The 19,797-nt window shown below is 36.3% G+C and overlaps 1 protein-coding gene across 2 annotated transcripts in view; it reads right to left on the bottom strand.

The window, feature by feature from the left end:
- LOC128663537 (hepatic lectin) overlaps positions 1 to 19,797 on the bottom strand; it is a 95,748-nt gene that overhangs the window by 14,288 nt on the left and 61,663 nt on the right. For both annotated transcript variants that reach the window (XM_053717910.1, XM_053717911.1), the window contains exons 3-6: positions 12,399 to 12,458; positions 6,826 to 6,873; positions 3,462 to 3,604; positions 1,973 to 2,085 (exon numbers count right to left, since the gene is read on the bottom strand). In XM_053717910.1, coding sequence (XP_053573885.1) covers positions 1,973 to 2,085; positions 3,462 to 3,604; positions 6,826 to 6,873; positions 12,399 to 12,458 — 364 coding nt within the window. The remainder of the gene's footprint in view (positions 1 to 1,972; positions 2,086 to 3,461; positions 3,605 to 6,825; positions 6,874 to 12,398; positions 12,459 to 19,797) is intronic.

The following is a 19,797-nucleotide window of genomic DNA, read 5'->3' as shown; positions in this document are numbered from 1 at the left end:
CGATGTCGGGGAGCGGCGGAATAGGCGATGTCGGGAGCAGAAGATTAGGGTTTAAAAACTTTAAAATAGTGTTTGCGATGTGGGAGGGCCTCGGTTTAGGGGTTAATAGGTAGTTTATGGGTGTTAGTGTACTTTTTAACACATTAGTTAAGAGCTTTATGTTACAGCTTTGTAGAGTAAAACTCATAACTACTGACTTTAGATGGCGTTACGGATCTTATCGTTTTAGACTGTAACGCTCGCTTTTTAGCCAGAACGCAAAACTAGTAATACCAGGTAATCCCATTAAAAAACGTAATTTTTACAAGTGCGGTACTGACGTTGCGTTACAGGCTAAAAGGCTTGCAGTACACCTATACCGACAGGACTTGTAATGGCTGTGGTGCTGTTTTATCACTGAAAATACCATATTTTCAGCGTTAAAAGACGAACTCACAAACTTGTAATCTATGTGACAGAAAATGGGATAAACACACATGGCTTGTTGGCACATTTTTTAGAAGCACACAACAAAAACAAACTCGGATTTAGCATTAGAGCCATTGAGCCTATTAAAAATATATTAAGAGGAGGTAATTGTCTAATTAAGCTTAGACAACGGGAGACCTACTGGATCCATAAGTTGGGTACCATGGAACCGGTAGGTCCAAACCATGATATAGATTTAGCAGCTTTTATAGAGAAGTAGGATATGAGAATATCTCTCTCTCTTATTTCTGATTTTTTTTTTCATCATTCAGATAGGGCAAGCAATTTTAAACAACTTTCCAATTTACTTCTATTATGAAATTTGCTTTGTTCCCTTGGTATCCTTTGTTGAAGAGTCTACCTAATTAGGTTTAGGAGCAGCAGTGCACTACTCGGCGCTAGCTGTTGATAAGTGGCTGCACATATATGTCTCTTGTTGTTGGCTCACCATATATATTCAGCTAGCTCCCAGTAGTGCATTGCTGCTCCTGAATGTACCTAGTTATACTTTTTAATAGACATGTGCATTGATTTTGTAAAAAATTCATTATCAATACACGGATATTCGTCTCGTTTTCACAAAACAAATTTTATCCAAACAAATGCAGCATTGAAATGTAAAGAAAACTAATAAATCATGACAAATTGGTCATTATTCGTTTCCTGTAAATAGTTAAAATATTTACTTTTAGCGTGCTGGATAGCTGCGCTAACCTTCTCCTCTTCTTCACAGAGCCCTGGATGCTCTAATAGGAGGCTTTTGACCAGTGTTCCCTCTAAGGACAGTTTTGTGTGCAGCCCAGCAGTGAAACAGTTAACAAGAGAACCATACCTTGCCACCTGCATTGTGTAGTGTTTGCTAATTGCAGGGTGTGGTTACCTAATTAACTGTATCACTGCTGGGCCGCACACAAAACTGGCCTTAGAGGGAACACTGCTTAGCACGGTCTTTAGTGCAGGCCATGGGAGCTGCCACGCTAAGCCTCCTGTTAGAGCCGCCACACCAAGCCTCCTATTAGCCCAGCTGGGCTCTGTGGAGAAGAGGAGCAGCTATCATGGCTAAAGTTAAGCACAAAGCTACAGGTGAACGTTTCCATTTGTTTAACTTCGATGAATGTAAATGGTCGGTATTTGCCGAAAGACGAATAGCATGAGCACTGAATATTTGATACAAAGTATTGTCAATAATCAGAATCAAAGATTCGGCCTAATCAAAAATGTTGCCAATGCACATGTCTACTTTTTAGTAAAGGATACCAAGAGAATGAAGCTAATTTGATAGCAAAAGTAAATTGCTCTACCTGAAACATGAAAGTTTAAGTTTGACTTTATTGTCCCATTAACAATCCAGGTCATTGTTCTACAGACACAGAAGAGTGACAAATATTAATGTAGAATAATAATAAATAAATTGTAATCTGCATTTGCAGTGAAAGCAAAAATTATTTATTTGCTAGGAAATCCAATTCTATTACATTTTATGTAATTACAAAAAAAAATTTACTTGAATGATTTCTCGTAGTCTGTCCCATCCACCCATGTCCATACACCTTCATCATCCAAATCAGACAGGCCGATCCAATATCTCATGCTACTGGTTCTTCCGGAAATAAAATCCTAATGGAGTATAATTAAATAGATCAGTTTACATCAAAGACCGGAAAGTTATTCAGAAATGAAAACATTTAAAAACAAATACTAATTTTTTTTATTTTTTTTTAAAAAAAAAAGGTTTTGTAGCTAAAAAAAAATTAATTATTTGACAAATTTTTGACAAATATTTTACAGTTCTTAGCGTAAAGGGACATACAATGCCAAATTAATTATTTCACTGTTGCTTGGAGTTCATTTACATTTTGGAATAAATGACTTCCTGATTAGAATCTAGGGGGCACCAATGAGTAGAAAATGTCTCATATAATGAACATATACTGCTGTATATATATAATATAGTCAATATAGAATGACAATATCCAATATATATGAACAATAATGGTTCATGTTCCAATGTTCCCAAAAAGAATGTTCCCCGCAGGCTGCTCTCCTCTTTCACCACGTAGAATTGAATAAAACACAAAAAGACAAGAAGGTGCCTCTTAATGTAGATCAATCAAACTTAATGGGGCAACCTCTTCCCAAACAAATGGTACTCTCAATTGAAGCTGCACTCCTTTGTGCTGTAGGAAGCACACTGAGTGTATGTCAGTGATTTAGCTCACTGCACTCGGCATTGGAGGAACGTGTCATTTTTGTCTATTTGTGTTTTATTCAATTTCAATCTTACTGATCTTGTTTATAGGCAGTTTATTGGCACCTGATATGCATTTTCCTATAATGTAAGCATTCACAATCCAAATAATAACACTATTTTGGTGTTGGAAAACGATTGTATTGACTATGTAGTAAATGATATTCACCTGACCACAAGTTATAGGCTAAATATCTGTAACAAACATGGTTGTGAGCATTCCAAGGTGATTTAATTATATTATCTTGTGCATGTGTAATACATTCTGAAATTGCCACTGATGTCATTTTAGATGCATATAGGAATATATGGTCTAGATTTATTCGTAAATGTGATTTTTATTTGCAATCATATCTTCTTGATTTGGATTTAACTGTTAAGGATTCTGTCTTGTTTATTGGCAATCAATGTTGCTTGTACAGGTTTTTACTATAAAAAGATACCAAGAGAATGAAGAAAATGTGATAAAAGGAGTAAATTAGTAAGTAACTTAAAATGCTCTATCTGAATCACGAAAGAAAAAATTTGGGTTCAGTGTCCCTTTTAAATTGCAAGCTCTATGTCAATCATGAAAGTTTCATTTTTGTATTTCATGTCCCTTTAAGCAGAATCCTAAAATATTAACATGCACACATGCATTTCACATGAACAGCTTCTTCTAGCTCTTACATGCACGGTAGCTTTTAGTGGAATTATTGTCTCTGCTGGTGACTGCAACAGATGTTCATAAATAATAAATCCTCACCTGCTCTTCCTTATTATTTATTACAACCAGATCACTGTTTTTCTTCATACACATAGCCCGTGCTTTCATCCAGTTAGATTTTGTGCTGGAAAAGTAGTAGCAGTTGTTACCGATGGTCGACCAGCCGCTTTCACAGGACGCCTCTGTGACAGGACTGAGAATTAGTTTGTGTGTCTATATATATATATATCAAACAAAAAACATAGTTATAATGTATATATGCAAATGTAATGTTAGATTTCTTATATACATATATATACACAAAACCAGGCATATTAGTCCACATTTAATATTCTGAGATGTTCTGTAAACTTGACATAAATTGCTTTCAAATCTTATACATGGTATTCTACATTTCTCCTTCCATTTTGTATTTTACTTTATTTGTAAGTTCCATACAACATATCAACACTTGTCTTGTGACTGTGCATAAGTGCTCTTATGAGATTATGGACCACCATTACATGATATTTCAGCATTTATGTTTGTGCATGTATTTTTTTAAACACATACGCCTAGATTTAGAGTTCTGCGGCCAAAGGGGTGCGTTAGCTACGCGTGCTTTTTTCCCCCCGCACCTTTTAAATACTGCTGGTATTTAGAGTTCACAGAAGGGCTGGCTTTTCAGTGCGTTAGGCTCCAAAAATCGAGCGTAGAGCATAATTTAACGCCACTGCAACTCTAGATACCAGCGGTGCTTATGGACGCGGCCAGCTTCAAAAACGTGCTTGTGCACGATTCCCCCATAGAAAACAATGGGGCAGTTTGAGCTGAAAAAAAACCTAACACCTGCAAAAAAGCCGCGTTCAGCTCCTAACGCAGCGGTGCGGTCCGCTCGGAACAGCCAATAGAATGCGAGCTCAATCTGATTGGCTGATTGGATCAGCCAATCGGATTGAACTTGATTCTGATTGGCTGATTCCATCAGCCAATCAGAATATTCCTACCTTAATTCCGATTGGCTGATAGAATCCTATCAGCCAATCGGAATTCGAGGGACGCCATCTTGGATGACGTCATTTAAAGGAACCGTCATTCGGCGAGTAGGCATCGGTTGAAGAGGATGTTCCGCGTCGGCTTGGAAGAAGATGGCTCCGCTCCGCTCCAGAAGAAAGAAGATTGAAGATGCGGCTTGATAGAAGACTTCATCCCGATGATGGACTTCCGACTTCAGCCCGATGATGGATTTCTTCAGCCGCCGCTTGGATCCAGACTTTAGCCCGAGGATGGACGTCACTCTTCAGCCCCCCGCTTGGGCTTGGATCAACACTTCCGAGGCTTGGATCAAGACTTCCGAGGACCGATCGGTGAACCTGGTATGGTGAAGATAAGGTAGGAAGATCTTCAGGGGCTTAGTGTTAGGTTTATTTAAGGGGGCTTTGGGTTAGATTAGGGGTATGTGGGTGGTGGGTTGTAATGTTGGGGGGGGTATTGTATGTGTTTTTTTTACAGGCAAAAGAGCTGAATTCTTTGGGGCATGCCCCGCAAAGGGAACTGTTCAGGGCTGGTAAGGTAAAAGAGCTTTGAACTTTTTTAATTTAGAATAGGGTAGGGCCTTTTTTTATTTTGGGGGGCTTTGTTATTTTATTAGGGGGCTTAGAGTAGGTGTAATTAGTTTAAAATTGTTGTAATATTTTTCTAATGTTTGTAAATATTTTTTTATTTTTTGTAACTTAGTTCTTTTTTATTTTTTGTACTTTAGTTAGTTTATTTCATTGTATTTATTTGTAGGTATTTTATTTAATTAATTTATTGATAGTGTAGTGTTAGGTTTAATTGTAGATAATTGTAGGTATTTTATTTAATTAATTTATTGATAGTGTAGTGTTAGGTTTAATTGTAACTTAGGTTAGGATTTATTTTACAGGTAATTTTGTAATTATTTTAACTATTTTAGCTATTAAATAGTTCTTAACTATTTAATAGCTATTGTACCTGGTTAAAATAAATACAAAGTTGCCTGTAAAATAAATATTAATCCTAAAATAGCTACAATATAATTATAATTTATGTTGTAGCTATATTAGGGTTTAGTTTACAGGTAAGTATTTAGATTTAAATAGGAATAATTTATTTAATAAGAGTTAATTTATTTCGTTAGAATAAAATTATATTTAACTTAGGGGGGTGTTAGGGTTAGGGTTAAAATTAGCTTTAGGGGTTAAAAAATTTATTAGAGTAGCGGTGAGCTCCGATCGGCAGATTAGGGGTTAATACTTGAAGTTAGGTGTCGGCGATGTTAGGGAGGGCAGATTAGGGGTTAATACTATTTATTATAGGGTTATTGAGGCGGGAGTGAGGCGGATTAGGGGTTAATAACTTTATTATAGTAGCGGTGCGGTCCGCTCGGCAGATTAGGGGTTAATAAGTGTAGGCAGGTGGAGGCGACGTTGAGGGGGGCAGATTAGGGGTTAATAAATATAATATAGGGGTCAGCGGTGTTAGGGGCAGAAGATTAGGGGTACATAGCTATAATGTAGCTGGCGGCGTGCGAACGGCAGATTAGGGGTTAATAAGTGTAGGTAGCTGGCGGCGACGTTGTGGGGGGCAGATTAGGGGTTAATAAATATAATATAGGGGTCGGCGGTGTTAGGGGCAGCAGATTAGGGGTACATAGGGATAACGTAGGTGGCGGCAGTGTACGGAGCGGAAGATTAGGGGTTTAAAAATTTAAATATAGTGGCGGCGATGTGGGGGGACCTCGGTTTAGGGGTACATAGGTAGTTTATGGGTGTTAGTGTACTTTAGAGCACAGTAGTTAAGAGCTTTATAAACCGGCGTTAGCCCAGAAAGCTCTTAACTACTGACTTTTTTCTGCGGCTGGAGTTTTGTCGTTAGATTTCTAACGCTCACTTCAGCCACGACTCTAAATACCGGAGTTAGAAAGATCCCATTGAAAAGATAGGATACGCAATTGACGTAAGGGGATCTGCGGTATGGAAAAGTCGCGGCTGGAAAGTGAGCGTTAGACCCTTTCCTGACTGACTCCAAATACCGGCGGTAGCCTAAAACCAGCGTTAGGAGCCTCTAACGCTGGTTTTCACGGCTACCGCCCAACTCTAAATCTAGGCCATACTTATTTACAAAAATGTACGCCAAGTTTACACCTGTATCTAGCTTCTTATTGTCAATGGTCCGAGAGCTTATGGTAACTTTGGGGGTGTGGAGAAGGTTGTTCATTATTCTAAAATGTAAGTACTTTGCTTCCCAATGAAGCATTTTTTTTATAAAAAGGAATATACAGAAGATTGTATTTCCATATATATATATATATATATATATATATATATATATATATATATATATATATATATAATTACTATTCAATAACACATTGATGCAATTTTAATATTTGTAACCTTACTTTTTGATGCATTTTCCATCTTATGTAGTTTTAATGCAAGTCCAGCAACTGCAAAGACAGGAAAATACTAAATTCAGATTACTAATACCAGTCATTTATAAATTTCTAGCAAACAAACAGTCACAATGACACAACAGTGTTCCAAATCAATGCAGTATTAAAATTAAATGCACACTAACTACTCTATGTGATGATGTAACCGTATTTTATTCATAAACTCAATAATAAAAACACTCATTAAAAACTATCAAACATACTTAGACTTAAAACCCAAACATTTTCTTTCAGGGTTCAGATAGAGCATACATTTGTAAACAACTTTGCAATTTACTTCTATTATCAATGTTGCTTCATTCTCTTGGTATCCTTTATTGAAGGAGCAGAATTGCACTTCTTGGAGCTAGCTGAACACATTGGTAAGCCAATGACAAGAGGCATATATGTGTAACCACCAATTAGCAGCTAGCTCTCAGCTCCTGAGCCTACCTAGGTATGCTTTTCAACAAATAAAATAAATAAAGTGGAAAATTGTTTATAATTCTATGCTTTATCTCAATCGTAAGAGATATATTTTTGGGTTTCATGTCCTTTTTTAAGTCTACAAATACCAGTGTATATACTAGTTTTAGGTAACCAATAAAAAATGTCTAAAGCCAGAAAAAGTACATCTCCTATACAAATAGTGCAATGCCACGATCATCAATTATTAATGTCACAATAGGCATGGTTGAACTTGTAATTAATCCCCAAAAGGGCAACATGAACAAGCTACCTCTGCTGAGAGGAGAGACCCAACAACATGTTCTGCTGTGGCTTGGTCATGGTTTGGTGATACCCTACTCAATTTCTTGACATACCCAGGAGCCACGGACCCACTGGCTCTTAGAATTTTAACCCCTGGCTCCTAAATTTGTGGGTTATTCTCCAGATATCTATATACAAATACCACTATCTGGCTCCTAAATATTCTTATTAGATCCTAAATTGTAAACCGATATGCTGACCCCTGCCCTACTCTCTGGTAGTTTCATTAGCTTCTAGGAAAAGCATGTAAAGGGGGGCTGTTAGCTACATCCACCACGTTGTCAATATATATCAGCCCGATCTAAGCCATAAAGCTTAAAGGGACACTAAACACAAACATTTTCTATCATGATTCAGATAGAGAATACAATTTTAAACAACATTCCAATTTACTTATATTATCTAATTTGCTTAATTCTATAGATATCCTTTGTTGAAGAAATAGCAATGCACATGGGTGAGTCAATCACGCGAGGCATCTATGTGCAGCAACCAATCAGCAGCTACTGAGCCTATCTAGATATGCTTTCCAGCAAAGCATATCAAGAAAATGAAGCAAATTAGATAATAAAATTAAATTATAAAGTTGTTTAAAATGACATGCTCTTTCTAAATTATGAAAGAAAAAATGTGGGTTTCATGTCCCTTTAAAAAAGGAAACTACACATGTAAACCACATACAATGCAGAAATGCATTAATGTGTAACTGAGGACTGCACAAAACCAAATCATACTTTGCAGTTGTAAATAATGAAGTAATCTCTTTATATAACCAATATATAATCGCTTCACATAACCAATGAATACAGCTTTCCAGCTTTTTTTAAATCTTAAAGCAGAATACAATATTAAATAAACTTAAAATATACCATACTGACACATTAAATAATATATGAATACATTACATCCACCAAATCATCTACTCTGTAGATAGTGGTAATATTATTCAACTAATAAAAAAAAAACTACTTTATTAGTAAAAAATATTGCTATAATAAAACATTTAAACATTGTTTAATTCTTTACAAAAACAATGATCAATCAGACAAAAGGGTCAAAAGTACTGAGATTAAAAAAAAATATAAACCCTTTCTAATTGTAAGCATTTGATTAGAGAGGCCTTAAAGGGACAGTATACACTAATTTTCATATAAGTGCATGCAATAGACACTACTATAAAGAATAAGATGCACAGATACCGATATAAAAATCCAGTATAAAACTGTTTAAAAACTTACTTAGAAGCTCTCAGTTTACCTCTGTTGAAAAGATAGCTGGAAAGCCCACTGCAAATGGGAAATAAGACACTCCCCCCTCCCCCTTCTTTTGCATATGAAAAGACCCTTTACACAAACAGGAGCAAGCTGGAGAAGGTAGCTGACGGTATTCACATAAAACGTTGGGGCTTGGTTAGGAGTCTGAAAATCAGAGCAATGTTATTTAAAAATAAGCAAAACTATACATTTTAAAAAAACAAAACTTTATGGGCTATATAAATAGATCTTCTACAAAACATTTATGCAAAGAAAAAATGAGGGTATAATGGCACTTTAAGGTTTTTTTTCTGTGGTATACTAGAAATTGTCTACAATCACTATGGGTAATAAGCCTTACTGATGTTCATAAACCTGGTTCTTAAAGGGATAATTTTGAATGTTTATTCTATAGGTCCATATTTGTATTACAATGAACACACCCTGGGTAAAAGCTAACAATATAATTATAATATTAAACAAAAAACAGGGATAATTAATAGCCTGACAACTTTTTTTTCTTTTTAAAATTTTTTATTGAAAAAAAAAATATCTAACAGAAGCATGTACAATACGGCATACATAAATCTCAAATATTTATATCATATCTGATCATTTAAAGTACTCATAGAATTTATCAGCTCTGAATTTTTCTAATTCCCCAAGAATCACATCTGTCACAAAAAAGGGTAAATCTTAAAGGGACACTGAACCCAAAAAAATTCATTCGTGATTCAGATAGAGCATGCAATTTTAAGCAACTTTCTAATTTACTCCAATTATCAAATTTAATTCATTCTCTTGGTATCTTTATTTGAAATGCAAGAATTTAAGTTTAGATGCCGGCCCATTTTTGGTGAACAACTTGAGTTGTTCTTGCTGATTGGTGGATAAATTCATCCACCAATAAAAAAAATGCTGTCCACAGTTCTGAACCAAAAAAAAAAGCTTAGATGTCTTCTTTTTCAAATAAAGCTAGCAAGAGAACAAACAAAATTTGATAATAGCAGTAAATTAGAAAGTTGCTTAAAATTGCATGCCCTATCTGAATCACAAAAGAAAAAAATTGGGTTCAGTGTCCCTTTAACAGTAACAAATTGGGAGTGGCAGCTCCTTTCAATATAAGAGAATAACTAGGAGTCACAGCTCCCTTCATAATGAAAGCCTGACAATTTTTATACACAAATAAACCTGAAAATACAATTTCTCATACATTTTATACTCTGCAACTTATTGGAAATACATTAAGGGAAAACAATTTTACAATATACTGTCCCTTTAAATTATATTAGTCTTTATATTTAAAGTCATATAAATCTGTCCTAAAATAATATGTTAACCAGTAATCTTACAACACACGTCTTCCTCTTTCTAGTGAACTGAGAAATAAATTACATTATTTATAAATAATGTGAGTCAAATTCATATTTTTAAAATTAACACTCGGCTTATCCCTTCTATTATTGCCTCACTTCTCTATTTATGTATGATCTCTCCCTATTGTGCTTTGCAGTTAGGCTTGTCTGGGGTTAACTGTCTGAGTCGAGGGATGAGAATTTAGCTCTCTGTGAATGCCCAGAGAGTACCAGAGCTGTCAGTTTTGCCATTGACATGGGATGTGTACCCAGCCCAGTTTGTAAAAAAAAAAAATGTCTTTTATTGATTTCTCTCCTCATCTATAGGGTATGAGACATTTCTTTGTTCAAACAAATACTTGCATGTTTGTTGCTTTGAAAACTTTCATTCAACCACAAAAATATATTATTATCTTTAAAACTTGTTATCAAGTCATAAAAACGCTTGCTACAATAACTGCTGGGAAAAGGCTGTCATTGTTACAGAATAACTTCATGGCTGCTCCAGTTGCTCAGCTTACTCTCACAGACAGGGGAGGGGGTGCAGCTACTACACACACACACACACACACAATTGTGTGCTAACTGCTTCACAAATATAAATGAGCTACTTGTAAACGATTAAATGCACTCCAGCAGGTAAAATAGAACAAATTAAAGGGGAGACATTTTAGGTTAAACTGGCCCTTTAAGATATAGAATGGTGAAAACAAGACCTATGTTTGGCTTGTACATAACAGAAAACCAATTCATATCTCTTAAATTGAGGTTAAACACTCAGACTTCTAAAAATGACCACTGCTACTTGTGAACAATTGCAGCCAATTGCTGCATTGCAGTATATATAATGTGTTTGTGTTTATGTATACAGACCTGTCCTAAATAGATTGGGTATGGAGTCTTTAAATAAATAGGAGGCTGAGATTCTGCAGCCACTAGATAATCACTTTATGTGACTTGAGCAGAGACTATGGGGTTGATTTATCAAGCTGCGGCGGACAGGGGCTCATATATGTGCCCCTGTCTGCCGCAGCTCGCCTCCGGTGGGCTGAATTCCCCTGGTGGAATTCAGCATTGCTTACGGGTGCTATTTTGCCCTTATGTGCAATCCCGCCCCCTGTCCGCTCACAACCAATTATGCCCGGGCAGGAGCTGTCAATCTTCCCGGTCGGACGAGACATTATATTGCTTGTGGTCACAATAGAGAAGTCATGCAGATAGTGTTTCTTTGCTTAGTCTTAATAGCTGTCTTATTATTATGCCTTGTTTGATTACATAGGTATCTTATGTTATTAAACAACTGAAAGTTATATTACTAGATGCCTGTATTGTTTTGTATAAACCTCAATAAAAATTATATTTAAAAAAAAAAAAAATTACATGCTCTGTGTTTAACACAGATAATTGCTGGTCCCAAGCAGGAAATAGCTGATAAGCAAATTGTCAGTGGTAGTTGCACAACCCTGGCATTCATGACTCTTTCCTGCTCAGGACCAGCAATTCTCTGCGGCTCTCTAATAGGACTTCAAAGTGACACGAAACCCAAAATGTTTCCTTTGTGAATCAGATAAAGCATTAAATTACTTTCCAATTTACTTCTATTTTAAAATGTACTTCATTCTCTTTGTATCCTTTGTTGGAGGAGCAGCAATGCACTACTAGGAGCTAGATGAACAAATCGAGTTAGCCAATGACAACCAGCATACATGTGCAAACACCAGCCAGCAACTAGTTCCTGAGCCTACCTAGGTATGCTTTTCCAAAAAAGAATATCAAGAGAATGAAGCAAATTTGATAATAAAAGTAAATTGGTAAGTTTCATGTTCTGAATCATAAAAGTTAAATTTTTTCCCCCGTCCCTTTAAGATATGGGTTTTTCCCTTCCTCAAAAGTGCATTTTTAGCTCCACACCAGTTGTTTATGATATTGTTCCCAAAATCACTCTCCATCTGAATCATGTGATGGACCAGTTTGTGGCATGAGTTACAACACGAGTAGTAAAAAAATTATACATTCTAATGAATCAGAGCATGAAATTGTTTTTTTCACTTTAACAGTAGAGCATTGAGCAAGTGGATTTTCATTTCAAAACCAAATACAAAGTATGGGTTAGCTCATAATGGTTTCTTTGTCGTGGCTTTGTGGCATTTTTCCATCTTACCATTACTCCTCAATTCATTCAGATCAACAATACTGGCTGAGTGAGACGTTCCAGATGTAGCTGTTTAAAAAAGAAGAGAAGCTGATTAACAAAGAAAAAATGTATTAACATCTGCAGGGCGTGATGATAAATTTATGCTAGTTACAGGAAACATACTTGGTAGAAAATAATTGCAGTAATCCAGAAAAAGTTGCGTAAGAATTACACTATTTTTTTTAAATGATCATTATTCCTATAATAATGAAGACATTCCACTAAAAGCACAAAGGTTATTAAAAACATAATTTATGTAAGAACTTACCTGATAAATTCATTTATTTCATATTGGCAAGAGTCCATGAGCTAGGATATACAATCCTACCAGGAGGGGCAAAGTTTCCCAAACCTCAAAATGCCTATAATTACACCCCTCACCACACCCACAATTCAGTTTAATGAATAGTCAAGTAGTGGGGTGATAAAGAAAGGAGTAAAAAGCATCAACAAAGGAATTTAGAAATAATTGTGCTTTATACAAAAAATCATAACCACCATAAAAAAGGGTGGGTCTCATGGACTCTTGCCAATATGAAAGAAATGAATTTATCAGGTAAGTTCTTACATAAATTATGTTTTCTTTCATGTAATTGGCAAGATTCCATGAGCTAGTGACGTACGGGATAGTAATACCCAAGATGTGGAACTCCACAGAAGAGTCACTAGAGAGGGAGGGATACAATAATAACAGACATTTTCCGCTGAGAAAAATGAATCCACAACCCAAAATATAAGTTTATTCTCATAATGAAAAGAAAAACTTAAACATAAGCAGAGGAATCAAACTAAAACAGCTGCCTGAAAAACTTTTCTACCAAAAACTGCTTCTGAATCAAAACAGTAGAATTTAGTAAATGTATGCAAAGAAGACCAAGTTGCTGCTTTGCAAATCTGAACAACTGAAGCTTCATTCTTAAAAGCCCACTAAGTGGAGACTGATCTAGTAGAATGAGCTGTAATTCTCTAAGGCGGTGCCTAACCCGGCTCCAAATAAGCCTGATGAATTAAAAGCTTTAACCAAGATGCCAAGGAAATGGCAGAAGCCTTCTGACCTTTCCTAGAAGTCTTCCTGAAATCTTTAGTAGCCTCAACATAATATTTCAAAACTCTTATCACATCCAAACAATGTAAGGATCTCTCCAAAGAATTCTTAGGATTAGGACACAAAGAAGGGACAACAATTTCTCTATTAATGTTGTTAGAATTCACAACCTTAGGTAGAAATTTAAAAGAAGTTAGCAAAACTGCCTTATGCTGATGGAAAATCAGAAAAGGAGATTCACAAGAAAGAGCAGATAATTCGGAAACTCTTCTAGCAGAAGAGATGGCCAAAAGGAACAACACTTTCCAAAGCCTGTACAAAACAGTGAATATCCGGAAGCTTAGCAATCTTTCTGTGAAATAAAACAGAAAGAGCAGAGATTTGTCCCTTCAAGGAACTTGCAGACAAACCATTATCCAAACCATCCTGAAGTACTGTACTGTAAAATTCTAGGAATTCTAAAAGAATGCCAGGAGAATTTATGAGAAGAACACCATGAAATATAAGTCTTCCAAACTCAATAATAAATCTTCCTAGAAACAGATTTACAAGCCTGGCCCTGTAACATAGTATTAATCACTGAGTCAGAGAAACCTCTATGACTAAGCACTTGGCATTCAATTTCCATACCTTCAAATTTAATGATTTGAGATCCTGATGGAAAAACGGACCTTGAGACAGAAGGTCTGGCCTTAATGGAAGTGGCCAAGATTGGCAACTGGACATCTGAACAAGATCCGCATACCAAAACCTGTGAGGCCATGCTGGAGCTACCAGCAACACAAACAATTATTCCATGATGATTTTGGAGATCACTCTTGGAAGAAGAACTAGAGGCGGGAAAATATAAGCAGGTTGGTAACACCAAGGAACTGTTAATGCATCCTCCGCTTCTGCCTGAGGATCCCTGGACCTGGACAGGTACCTGGGTAGTTTCTTGTTTAGATGGGAAGCCATCAGATCTATTTCTGGAAGACCTCACATCTGAACAATCTGAGAAAACACATCTGGATGGAGCGACCACTCCCGCGGATGTAAAGTCTGACAGCTGAGATAATCCGCTTCCCAATTGTCTATACCTGGGATATGAGCCGCAGAAATTAGACAGGAGCTGGATTCCGCCCAAGCAAGTATCCAAGATACTTCTTTCATAGCTTGGGGACTGTGAGTCCCACCCTGATGATTGACATATGCCACAGTTGTGATGTCTGAAAACAAATGAACAGTTCTCTTCAACAGAGGCCAAACCTGAAGAACCCTGAAAATAGCACAGAGTTCTAAAATATTGATTGGTAACCTCGCCTCTTGAGATTTCCAAACCCCTTGTGCTGTCAGAGATCCCAAGACAGCTCCCAAACATGAAATACTTGCATCTGTTGTGATCACAGTCCAGGTTGGATGAACAAAAGAGGCCCCTTGAACTATATGATGGTGATCTAACCACCAAGCCAAAGAGAGTCGAACATTGGGCTTTTAAGGATATTAATTGTGATATATTTGTATAATCCCTGCACCATTGGTTCAGCATACAAAGCTAGAGAGGTCTCATATGAAAACGAGCAAAGGGGATCACGTCCGATGCTGCAGTCATGAGCTTAAAACTTCCATGCACATAGCTACTGAAGGGAATGATTGAGACTGAAGGTTCCGACAAGTTGAAACCAATTTTAATCGTCTCTTGTCTGTTAGAGACAGGGTCATGGACACTGAATCTATCTGGAAACCTAAAAAGGTGACCCTTGTCTGAGTAATCAAAAAAGTTTCTGGTAAATTGATCCTCCAACCATGTCTTTGAAGAAACAACACTAGTTGATTTGTGTGAGATTCTGCAGAATGTAAAGACTGAGCTAGTACAAAGATATCATCCCAATAAGGAAACACTGCAATACCCCGTTCTCTGATTACAGAGAGTAGGGCATGAGAACCTTTGAAAAGATTCTTGGAGCTGTCGCTAGGCAAATTGGTAATGCTTGACTAGAAAAGAGAATCTCAGAAACTGATAGTGGTCTGGATGAATCGGAATATGAAGATATGCATCCTGTAAGTCTATTGTGGACATATAATGCCCTTGCTGAACAAAAGGCAGAATAGTCCTTATAGACACCATTTTTAAAGTTGGCACTCTTACATAACAATTCAAAATTTTCAGATCCAGAACTGGCCTGAATGAATTTTCTTTCTTTGGGACAATGAATAGATTTGAATAAAACCCCAGACCCTGTTCCTGAAATGGAACTGGTATGATTACCCCTAAAAGCTCCAGGTCTGAAACACACTTCAGAAAAGCCTGAGCCTTTACTGGATTTGCTGGGATGCGTGAGAGAAAAAATCTTCTCACAGGAGGTCTTACTCTGAATCCTATTCGGTACCCTTGAGAGACAATACTCTGAATCCATGGATTTTGGACAGAATCTGCCCAAATGTTTTGGAAGAATCTTAATCTGCCCCCTACCAGCTGAGCTAGAATGAGGGACACACCTTCATGCAGACTTGAGGGCTGGATTTGGTTTCTTAAACAGTTTGGATTTATTCCAACTTGAAGAAGGTTTCCAATTGGAACCAGATTCTTTGGGGGAAGGATTAGGTTTCTGTTCCTTATTTTGTCGAAAGGAACGCAAATGGTTAGAAGCTTTAGATTTACCCATAGGTCTTTTATCCTGAGGCAAAAACTCCCTTTCCCCCCAGTGACAGTTGAAATAATCAAATCCAACTGAGAACCAAATAACTTATTACCTTGGAAAGAAAGAGATAGTAGTTTAGACTTAGATACCATGTCAGCATTCCAATAATTGAGCCACAAAGCTCTTCTAGCTAAAATAGCTAAAGACATAGATTTAACATCAATATTGATGATATCAAAAATGGCATCACAGATAAAATGATTAGCATGTTTAAGCAAGCGAACAATGCTAGACAAATCAGGATCCATTTCCTGTTGCGCTAAACTTTCCAACCAAAAAGTTGATGCAGCTGCAACAACAGCCATAGAAATGGCAGGCCTAAGAAGATAGCCAGAATATAAATAAGCTTTCCTTAGATAAGATTCAAGTTTCCTATCTAAAGGGTCTTAAAAGAAGTACTATCTTCCATAGGAATAGTAGTACGTTTAGCAAGAGTAGAAATAGCCCCATCAACTTTGGGGATCCTTTCTCAAAACTGCTGGCAAAGGATACGATTTTTTAAACCATGAAGAAGGAATAAAAGAAGTACCAGGCCTATTCCATTCCTTAGAAATCATATCAGAAATAGCATCAGGAACTGGAAAAACCTCTGGAGTAACCACAGGAGGTTTATAAACAGAATTTAAACGTTTACTAGTTTTAATATCAAGAGGACTAGTTTCCTCAATATCCGATGTAATTAACACCTCTTTTAACAAGGAACAAATATACTCCATTTTAAATAAATAAGTAGATTTGTCAGTGTCAATATCTGAGGAAGGATTTTCTGAATCAGATAGATCCTCATCAGAGGAGGATAATTCAGTATGTTGTCGGTCATTTGAAATTTCATCAACTTTATAAGAAGTTTTAAAAGAGCTTTTAAGTTTATTAGAAGGCGGGATGGCAGACAAAGCCTTCTGAATCGCATCAGCAATAAAATATTTTATATTCACAGGTATATCATGTACATTAGATGTTTAAGGAACAACAGGCATTGTACTATTACTGATGGACACAATCTCTGCATGTAAAAGCTTATCATGACAACTATTACATACCACAGCTGGAGATATAATCTCCACAAATTTACAACAGATGCACTTAGCTTTGGTAGAACTGTTATCATGCAGCAGGATTCCAACAGTGGTTTCTGAGACAGGATCAGATTGAGACATCTTGCAAATGTAAGAGAAAAAACAACATATAAAGCAAAATTATCAATTTCCTTATATGGCAGTTTCAGGAATGGGTAAAAAATGCAAACAGCATAGCCCTCTGACATAGAAAAAGGCAAGAGGCATATAGGAATGGGGTTTTAAATAATGAAATTATTTGGCACCAAGTATGACGCACAATGCAAACGGAACATTTTTTGGCGCTAACAACATCCGGAAATGACACTCGCGTCATTGTAGATGCAACCCTGTGCATGGAATTGACGAATTTGCGTCATCAGATGTACCTTCGCGCCAAAAAATTATCGCGCCAAGAATGACGCAATAAACTTTGGCATTTTGCACCCTCGCAAGCCTAATTTTGCCCGCAAAATTTAATGAAAAAGCAGTCAATTGAAAAAAGACTATACCCCAGGTAAGAAAAATATTTTCCTAAAAATGTTTTTTCCCAAATATGAAACTGATAGTCTGCAAAAGGAAATATACATAAACCTGACTCATGGCAAATATAAGTACAATACATATATTTAGAACTTTATATTAATGCATAAAGTGCCAAACCATAGCTGAGAGTGTCTTAAGTAATGAAAACATTCTTACCGAAAGACACCCATCCACATATGGCAGATAGCCAAACCAGTACTAAAACAGTTATTAGTAGAGGTAATGGAATATGAGAGTATATCGTCGATCTGAATAAGGGAGGTAGGAGATGAATCTCTACGACCGATAACAGAGAATCTATTAAATAGATCTCCCGCAAGGAAAACCATTGCATTCAATAGATCAGGGTTTTTCAACCAGTGTGCCGTGGCACACTAGTGTGCCGTGAGAGATTCTCAGGTGTGCCGCGGCAGACTGACAACAGTGCGGGGGTGTCCCTCTTTCAAGTACAGTGTGTGTGTGTATGTATATATATATATATATACACACACACACAAACTGTATATATATCCTGTATTAGGCTAAAATGTGTGATTTTGTAAAATTTTGGGATGGTGGTGTGCCACAGGATTTTTAATGTAAAAAAGTGTGCCACGGCAAAAAAAGGTTGCAAATCACTGCAATAGATGATACTCCCTTCACATCCCTCTGACATTCACTGTACTCTGAGATGAATCGGGCTTCAAAATGCTGCGAAGCGCATATCAACATAGAAATCTTAGCACAAACTTACTTCACCATCTCCATAGGAGGCAAAGTTTGTAAAACTGAATTGTGGGTGTGGTGAGGAGTGTATTTATAGGCATTTTGAGGTTTGGGAAACTTTGCCCCTCCTGGTAGGATTGTATATCCCATACGTCACTAGCTCATGGACTCTTGCCAATTACATGAAAGAAATTGGCTATGTAATTACAAATATAAGAAACAATTAACATATAAGATTTAAAAACTCTCAAAGGGACATGAAACACACTTTTTTTTCTTTCATGATATAGAAAGAGCATGCAATTTTAAACAACTTTCTAATTTACTTCTATCTAATTTGCTTCATTCTCTTAATATTGTTTATTGTTAATTTCATTTTCGAATGTTCATATTTAGATTGAATACCCACATTCGAAATTTAGAATGTAACATTCAATTTAAAAAATACTATTCAGAAGTTCAATAGTTCTGGTGGTAGGGAATTTACTAAATTGATACATAATAGATATAAATATATCTATTCAAACTTTTCTATTTCAAATATTGCATAATTAGATTATTAAATTTAAAGACAACATTAGAAACACTATTACAAATATATTAATTAAAATTTTTCAAATCTGAATATTGCAAAATTTTATTTGAATATGAAATATTTGAATTAGAAAAATTTGAATAGAATATTACATTTAAGGATAACATTAGAATGTTGTACAAACATTTGAAATTCGTAATGAACAACGAATGTGTTAAAATTGTGAGTAACTGTGTGCGCTATTCTTGTGTGTTGTCTGTGGATGAGTTAGGTTTGACAACTGCCCCTTGCTGTGTGTGCTGCTGGTAATTGTGTGAGCTTGCTGCAAATGATATCTTCCCCAGTAAGTTGCTACAAGTGCCAAATTCCTGTGTGGCCATCATCTATCCTCATTAACACAACTCCCTGCATATTGACTGTAAATGACAAGTTAGGTGTGACTGAACTGCCCTTGTTACTGTACTACTGTGTGTGCTGCAGGGCTGTGACTGTCATCAGATTTGAGTGACAAATGCTTACCATTTGAATGACAGCTCCCTAAATGAGTGATGTATAGCTTAAAGGGACACTGAACCCAAATTTTTTATTTCAATATTCAGATAGAGCATGCAATTTTAAGCCACTTTCTAATTTATTCCTATTATCAATTTTTCTTCGTTCTCTTGCTATCTATATTTTAAAAAGAAGACATCTAAGCTTTTTTTTTTTTATTCAGAACTCTGGACAGCACTTTTTTATTGGTGGATGAGTTTATCACCAATCAGCAAGAACAACCCAGGTTGATCACCAAAACTGGGCC

Source organism: Bombina bombina, chromosome 6, assembly GCF_027579735.1.
Source record: "Bombina bombina isolate aBomBom1 chromosome 6, aBomBom1.pri, whole genome shotgun sequence".
NCBI lineage: Eukaryota > Metazoa > Chordata > Amphibia > Anura > Bombinatoridae > Bombina > Bombina bombina.
This window is presented reverse-complemented; position numbering and strand designations above follow the sequence as displayed.